Below are 9387 nucleotides of genomic sequence, written 5' to 3'. Positions count from 1 at the left end.
TCTTCTCATGTTCTTCTTCTTTGGTCCCCTCTGGGTTTTGGATGAAAGGAATTTTGTTGTGCATTCTTCTTTGCACTGTAGTGTTGTGAAAGAACTTAGTGTTGCGTTCCCCTTCTTTTAGCCACCTGATCCTTGATTTTTGCCTCCAGTAAATTTCTTCCTGCTTCCTTCTTTCTTCGAGCTGATTATAGATGTGCTTCTCTTTGTTCAAGGTTGCCTCCGTGTGCCCTGTGTTAATTACTGTCTGGTGTAGATCCTTGAGCTCCTGATTAATCTCCTGTTGTGCTTCCAAAATGTTCCCAAAGGTCTCTCAATTCCATCGTTTGAGGTGGCCTTTTAGGAATCGCAGTTTCTGTTGTAGCTGGTACATCCTTGAGCCTTCTGGTGGGACAAAGGAGGTCCATATGGTTCTGACGAAGTCCTTGAATGCTGGCTGCGTTAACCAAAAACCTTCAAATCGGAATGGTTTTTTGGTTCTGTCCCCTGGTCGTTGCCAATGCAAAGCTATCGGCCAGTGATCCGAGCCAGAGTGAGCCAGAATCTCCGCAGTGAAATCACCACCTAGATGGACCGCATTATCCGAGATCAAAAAGCGGTCGAGTTTGGAGGCGATCTGATGCCTGCCCCCTCTGTGATTGCTCCAAGTGAAGGTTCCATTGCAGAAAGGCATGTCGATGAGTGAGGGGTTTTCGATGAAGTCCTTGAAATGTTCTACTTCAGGTTCCAGTCTGGATCTTCCTCCAATTTTGTCCTCGATTTTGGTTATCATATTGAAATCCCCTGCGACTATCCAGAGCGGATGCTGCCTGTTAGCGTTCAGCGCTTCAATGGTATCAAGGAGCACTTTTTTGCTGCCACCGTCCTGTGGAAAGTAGACGTTGGATAAATTCCCATGAACATTGGTGCCCAGAATGTGAAAGGCAGCTTGAATGAGGTGATGGGAGGCGTGGAAGTCAGTAAGCGATATTGCCTGGGTGTTCCAGGCGATTGCCAGCCCTCCCGAAGCTCCCGTTGCATCCACGGCTACTGAGCGGCAACCTGGCCAGGCCTTTGAAAGTATTCGACCCAGCGTATGACTATTGCATTTGGTTTCTTGGAAGAAACACATTTGCGGTTTTTCCAACTTGATCATGTTTTTTAGCATCCTAGATTTTGCGGGGCTGTTAAGCCCTCTTAGATTCCAGGAGATGAGCTTCATGGATAACTGGTTTGGGTAGGGCTGAAGTACTTCGTGAGCTTCGCATATCTCCCCGAGTCCACCAGGAGTTTGCCACCAGGAGTTTTCCTACCTCCATTGTTCTCTGAAGATCTGTCTTTCTCCCTCTTTTTTTGGAGTCCTTTGGACGCAGATTGCTGTCCCAAGCGCTACCAGGTTGAATGCCTAGTTGCTGTTGGTGGAAGGCTCTGGATATGACCTCTTCCAGCTTTTCTAAATCAGTCTCTGAGATGGAGTCATATGCCTCTTTCCTACAAGCTAGCTCCAATCCAATGATGTCCAGACCATGGAGATCTATGCTTTCAGGTTCTACCTCCATTATTTGAGCTTGACTTGTGTCTTCTTGAGTGATCTCTGAGATCTTTAGGGGAGTCGACGTCTCATCCCTCTCCTTTTCCTTGGGGGTCTCCTCTGGATCTTTCTGGTGCCTGCTTAGGATGGTCGGGATTAGAATGGGGGTTTTTGATTTGGGAGGGGGACTGGAAGGGGGGGGGGGTGGGTGGAGGAGGATGGGCGGGCAGGGGTGTTATTATTGTCCAAGGGTTGATCTTCAGGGAAATCGTTGAGAGACTCAAAGCTGTTATTGGAAGCAGGGTTGTGGGTATTGGAAGGCTGAGGTTTGGAAGCATTCGGAGGCTTCTTATGCGCACGCTTTCTATTAGAGACCTGGGTGAAGCCATCCTGAGATGGGGAGTCAGAAGATTCAAGAGGGCTAGCTTTTACAGAGAGTGGACAGTCCTGGAACAGATGCCCTAGTGCATGGCATCTTCGACACCTGAACGGCACATGTTCATAGTCCAGGGGTTGGGTCCACTCCTCGTCGTGATGGGCTAGGGTTATTGAATCAGGAAGAGCTTCATTGAGACGAATAAAAACACAGATCCTTGCATAGGAAATATACTTATGAGTTTTTGTTTCCTCAGATGCTCTGATATATTGTCCCACTCCATTACCTATGCGCTTCAAACTGTCTTCTTCCCAGTATTCATCGGGGAGAGAGTATAATCTGATCCAGACCGGTGCCCATAGTGAGATCTTCCTTGTCAGGGTTAAATCTGGGTTTCCAGTTTGTGATATAGAGGCCTGCTGAGTTAAAGACATACGGACCCCCTCCTAGGATCCTGTATTTATCTTCTAGGTAGTAAAAGATGGCGGTGAAGAAGCCCTTCGGCCCTAGCTGGAGAGAAACCTCTCCCTTAGGCTTCCACTTTGCTGCGATCCACCTATTTAAGGCTCGTTCAATTGGCCAAAACCCTATAAATTTACCAATGATTGCATGATCTGTGATGAACTCAATCCTGCTGTCAATCTTATCTCCAGGCAGTTCTATGCGCGGCCTGACCTTGGCTACCGGTAGGCAGGTAGAGGAGGTGACCTGCGGTTCATTCGCCTGGGTCTCTTGTGCTTCTGGCTTATCATTGTCATTTTCCTGTTGCTTTTTCCCTTCGCTCAGTATATCCGGATCCACTGATCCAAATATGACTTCAGGTCCCGTACTATGCTGTGAGGGGGAGGGCTTTGACGCCCCCCCTGGGGTGGAACCATTGTCGTGCGCTGTTCCCCTACAGCACTGTCACGCTGCAGCGAATAATGATCAAAGCCTGAGCCCGATCCACCGTGCAGAATGCGCCGTCGAGGGTTTCGTCCTTCGAACCCTAGCTCAGTCGCTCAATCTCATGTCCCACTTCTGTTAACTAACCATGGTTGAATAATATTAAGCCCATGTGACTAATATTATAAAACCAAGGTATATAAACCCTAAGATAAATATTATAAACACTAAAATAAACATGGTTGACCATGGTTCACCATGGTTGATTTTCATATTGAGACAATCCTTGTCACAATGTGACATTGGACCATGGTACCTATAGTTCACCATTATTTATTTTCAAATTGAGAGAATCTTTGACACAATGTGACATTGGACCATGGGTGACCATGATTGATATTATAAAACCAAGGTCTATAAACCCTATGTTAAATATTATAAACCCTAAAATAAACATAGTTGACAATGGTTGACCATGGTTGATTTCCATATTAAGAAAATCCGTTTCACAATCCGAAGTTGGACCATGGGTAACCATGATTGACCATGTTTTAATTTCATATCAAGACAATATTTCTCACAATGCGACGTTGGACGATGGTTAATTAAGGTTGATTTTTATATTGAGACAATATTTGGCACAATTGTGACATTCGACCATGGTTGACCATGGTTGACCATGATTGACCATGGTTGAGCACGATTGGTATTATAAACCCAAGGGATTTTATATTATCAACCTAAGTGAATAATAAACCCAAAGGATTAATAATAAAACCCCAAGGGATTATGAACCTGAGAGAATAATATTAAAGCCAAGGGACTAAAATCATAAACCCAAAGTAAATTTAGCCTAATATAAGTATTATAAACACTAAAATAAACATGCTTTACCATGGTTGATTTTTATATTGACCATGCTTAACCATGGTTGATTTTCATTTCAAGACAATCTTTGTCACAATGCAACATTCGACCATGGTTGATCATGATTGACCATGGATGACCATGTTTGATTTTATAAAACATGGTTGACCATGATTAACCAAGGTTGACCATGATTGACAAAAACCGAGGAACTAATATTAGAAACCCAAGGTACATAAACCTTAATATAAATATTCTTCACACTAAAGTAAACATGGTTGACCATGGTTGATTTTCAAATCGAGATAATATTTGTCACAATATTGACATTTGACCATGGTTGACCATGATTGGTATTATAAAGCCAAGGGAATAATAAACCATAGGTATTAATACTAAGAACCCAAGGGATTATAAACCTAAGCAAATAATATTAAACCTTAGGAATATGAACGCTCAGATTAATAAACCCAAGGGATTGATATTATAAACCCAAGGGATAAAAATTATAAACTCGAGGTATATAAACCCTAAAAGAAACATCGTTGAATGTGGTTAACTATAGTTGATTTTCTTGAGGCAATCCTTGTTACCATTTAACGTTGGACCATGGTTGACCATGCTTAACCATGGTTGATTATCATATCAAGACAATCTTTGTCACAATGTGACGTTCGACCATGGTTGACCATGATTGACTGTGGATGGCCATGGTTGACCAAGGCTGATCATGATTGACCATGGTTGACCATGATTATAATATTGTGACAATATGTTTCATAATACGACGTTGGACCATATTTGAGACAAGGATTGATTTTCATATCGAGACAATCTTTGTCACAATGCGACGTTGGAGCAAGGTTGACCACGATTGATTTTATAAAATATTGTTGACCATGGTTGACCAAGGTTGAATAATATTAAACCCAAGGGACTAATATTATAAACCCAAGGTATATAAACCCTAAGATAAATATTATAACACATATAAATATGGTTGATTATAGTTGACCATGGTTTATTTTCATATTCAGACAATCCCTATTACAATCTGATGTTAGACCATGGTTGATTTTCATATCAGGACAATCTTTGTGACAATGCAAGGTTCGACCATGGTCGTCCATGATTGACCATGGATGTCCATGTTTGACAATAATTATCATATTAAGACAATATTTCTCCTAATATGACATTGGACGATGGTTGAGACAATGGTTAATTTTCATATTGAGACAATCTTTGTCACAATGTGACATTGGACCATGGTTGACCATGATTATCATATCGAGACAATATTTGTCATAATGTGACGTTGAACCATAGTTGAGACAATGATTGATTTTCATATTGAAATAATCTTTGTCACAATGCGACATTGGACAATGGTTGACGAAGGTTGATGATGATTTACCATGGTTGACCACAGTTGACCATGATTATCGTATCAAGATAATCTTTCTCATAACACAATGTTGGATGATATTGAGACAATGATTGATTTTCAAATTGAGAGAATCTTTGTCACATTGCGGCGTTGGACCATGGTTGACCATGCTTGATATTATAAACCCAAGGGAATAATAAACTCTAGGTATTAATACTAAAAACCCAAGGGACTATAAATGTTAGGTCCCTATAATACTAGTGTATTCCCTTATTATTATTGTCATTGTAGCCCCTTATTGTTATTGTTGTGCCCATGTTGTCCCCATATTGTTATTATTATGCCGCATATAAGCCCACTATTGTTAATGTTGTGCCCTTACATTATTATTGTTATGTCGGTTCTAATTATATTGTTACCCCTTAGACTCCTATATATAGAAAGGAGGTCTTGTCATTTTTATCATCCAAGAATTGTTCTATTTTATGAGTTGGTTGCATAACAATAAACCTAAGAGAATAATACTAAACCCTACGAATATGAACCCTTAGATTAATAAACCCAAGGGATTGATATTATAAACCCAAGGGGATAATAAACCTAAGGGATAAAAATTATAAACCTAAGGTATACGAACAATAAGATAAAGGTTATAAACCCTAAAATAAACATGGTTGACCATGGTTGATTTCCATATTGAGACAATTCTTGTCACAATGCGATGTTGGGTTGACCATGATTGGCCATGATTGATTTTCATATCGAAACAATCTTTGTCACAACGTGACATTGGACCATGGTTGATTTTCATATTGAGAAACGCTTTGTTACAATGTGACATTGGACCATGGTTGACCATGATTATAAATCCTATGAATAATATTATACCCTAGGAATATGAACCCTTAGATTAATAAACCCAAGGGATTGATATTTTAAACACAAGGGAATAATAAACCCAAGGGATTGATATTTTAAACACAAGGGAACAATAAACCCAAGGGATTGATTTTTTAAACATAATGGAATAATAAAGCCAAGGGATTAATACTAAAACCCCAATGGAATAATATTAAACCAAAGGAATTAATATTATAAACCCAAGGCATAAGCCCTAAGATAAATATTATAAACCCTAAAATAAACATGGTTGCACATGGTTTACCATAGTTAATTTTCATACTGTGATGATATTTGTGATAATGCAAAGTTGGACCGTGGTTGACCATCGTTGATTTTCATATTGAGACAATATTTGTCATATTGTGACATTGGACCATTGTTGACCATGATTGACCATGTTTGACGATGGTTGGGAATGGTTGACCATGGTCGATTTTCATATTGAGACAATATTTATCATAATGTGACGTTGGACCATGGTTGACCATGATTATAAACCCAAGGGATATATATTGAACCCCATGATTAATATTATTAACGCCAAGGTATTATAAACCGAAGGGAATAATATTAAACCCAAGGAATGAATGTTTTAAACCCAAATTATATAAACCCTGAGGTAAATATTATAAACCCAAGGGAATATTAAACCCAATGGGTTAATATTAAAAACCCAATCCATTGCATATAAACCCAAAGGATTAATATTAAAAACCCAATTAAACATGGTTGACCATGGTTGACCAATCATAGAGTTTATAATCTCAATCCCTTGGGTATATTAATCTAAGGGTTCATATTCCTAGGGTATAATATTATTCATAGGGTTTATAATATTAATCCCTTAGGTTCAATATAAATCATGGTCAACCAAGAGTTTATATACCTTCAATTTATAATATTAGTCCCTTGGGTTTAATAGTATATCGTTGGATTTATAATACCTTAGGCTTTTAGTATTAACCCCTTGGGTTTATTATTTCATTGGGTTTATTAATCCAATGGTTCATATTCCTAGGGTATAATATTATTCATAGGGTTTATAATATTAATCCTATCATTTAATTTCCATTGGTTTTATAATCATGATCAACCATGGCCAACCATCTCTATTTCAGGGTTTATAATATTTATCTTTGGGTTTATATACCTTGGGTTTATAACATTAATTCCTTGGGTTTAATATTATTCCTTTCAGTTTATAATCTCTTGGGTTTAATACTAAAATCCCAAGGAATTATAAACACTAGGGAATATTGTTAAACCCTAGCGATTAATATTAATCTCTTCGCGTTGGATTTATTAATTCCTCCTCCCAAAGACAAAAGGTCTCATACACCACTCGTTATCCCATTATCATATAAACAAAAGAATTCCATACACCAATTTAATGTTTGATTAATTCTTACCCTTAAAATTAAATTATTATTATTATTAAACAATATATACTTTCTTTGCTTGTGAATATTGATTATCTGACCTTTTGTATTTTACAATAAAAATTATAAGAAATCAACACTTAAATGCATGGCTCAAAGGAAAACCGAGTTAAGGTTCAGGACGATTCTTGAGTAATTAATACCACTCAGATATGTTATTGATTATCTAACCTTTTGTATTTTACAATAAAAATTATAAGAAATCAACACTTAAATGCATGGCTCAAAGGAAAACCGAGTTAGAGTTAGGACGATTCTTGAGTAATTAATACCACTAAGATATGTTGAAGGTTTTGGATTATGGAGAATCCCATGCCATTGAAATGGGATGTCATTATTGATTTCCTACCATTTGATATTTTAAATAAATCACCATAAGGAATAAACACTTAAATTCTCCACTTGAAAGAAAATCGAGTTAGAATTGCAGGAAATTCCAATGTAAGTAATTTGTTTCATACACTCTGAAGGTTCTGAATTATGGAATATCCCATCTCTTTGAAAAAATTGATGGATCAATTATTTAATGACATAGAGACTTAAAAAAAATCATTAAACATAGACAACATTTCACACTTGGAAAATAAGGAGCACCCCAACCTTTTTATGATGAAAGTAACTGACCAACATCAACTCGTATCTTGCCAATCTAGCAACCAAAAGAGAGACATGATAATTCTAACTGGTCATCTAATGGATTTGATCATTTCATGGAAACTAAGTTGGAAAATCATCTTCACTTAGAAGAACCTTAAAAAGGTTTCATACCGCCATAGTGGCCTCTAATGTACTAAGCAACACATAATAATCTTGATGGATTTTCATAAACATATCCTAAGGCATATCCAGGTGATAGACATGAGTTCAATGTGAAATAAAAAGACGCATCCCACTCAACAAGATATAATAAAAACATTCGTTAAGTAGTGGCCCAAAAAGAGATTCAAACCTAAGGAATGTAATTGTTTTACGTACATTAATCCCCATCATACATGAATGAAATGCAATAACCAAATTTCAGGGGGGAATCAAATTTCATGTGAGTTAATCCTTATACCTATTAATTCATAGAATGTATAATTACATTGGAATAATATATAAATAAATTGAAGCATATACAGATGTATCTATTACCGGGAACAAAAATGGAGGAGATCTAAAGGATTGAGGATAAGCCTAAATTGGAGTGCTCAATTTCTTTCACACTAGAATAAGTAGGTCAACTATCAACGGTCCTAGAATTCATATTTTAAATTGGTATCCACGAACATTGTGAAGTGAACTCTGAGAGAAAAGTCGGCTAAACAAATAAAAAACTAAACAATAGAAAATTGACATAAATATAATAGAAATACAATAGATAATTTATAGAAAGAAATACAATAGATAATTGACAGAAAGATAAATAAAATCGATAATTGACAGAATAGATAACCATTCAAAAATAACCACTGGCATCATTAATCTTATCTATATATTCAGGACCCTGCAAGGAGGTTTATAAACAACTTTGCGGACATAGCCGATGAAGTTAGCTATGGAAGATCGCGATCTGTGTCAAGTATGTGCACTGAATTATTCTCTCTTCCAAGGTTACATTGCATGTAATATGGCATGCTCAATGTAACCATCGTGTCCTTTTTAGTCCAGATGATACTACATGGGTTCTTCACATTGCATAATATATTTCTCACATCACTCTGGAAGATGATTTTGACAACCACGAATGTGAATTCAGACATCATATTCATCATTTTTCTACTCAATTCGTTTAAAAGAGAGGGCACATCGACGCCAACTAATAAAGGAACAAAGCCTTAAACCTATGTTGAATAGTTCCATTTCATTACCCTGAAAATTCCATCGATGTCTCCACATTGAAATCCTCCTTCATAAGATCCATTGTTTAAATACCTGAAAAAAAAACAATAATAGGTGTGTGAATAAGCTAAATATAGAGAGAAAAGAGGAATATCTATGAGGATTAAAGCTTAAATTATAGTACTTATGATCTATTATC

The 9387-nt window shown here is 37.2% G+C and overlaps 1 protein-coding gene across 1 annotated transcript; it reads right to left on the bottom strand.

Moving 5' to 3' along the window:
- Positions 1-310: 310 nt before the first annotated feature.
- LOC149147673 (uncharacterized) lies at positions 311-1108 on the bottom strand. Its single transcript, XM_089441917.1, has one exon. It carries the CDS (start codon positions 1106-1108, stop codon positions 311-313), a length of 798 nt encoding a protein of 265 aa, XP_089298043.1.
- Positions 1109-9387: the final 8279 nt, after the last annotated feature.

This window comes from Pinus tabuliformis, chromosome 9 (genome assembly GCF_031772625.1).
Source record: "Pinus tabuliformis cultivar Carrire ecotype Pingquan chromosome 9, CPIR1, whole genome shotgun sequence".
Classification (NCBI taxonomy): Eukaryota; Viridiplantae; Streptophyta; class Pinopsida; order Pinales; family Pinaceae; genus Pinus; species Pinus tabuliformis.
This window is presented reverse-complemented; position numbering and strand designations above follow the sequence as displayed.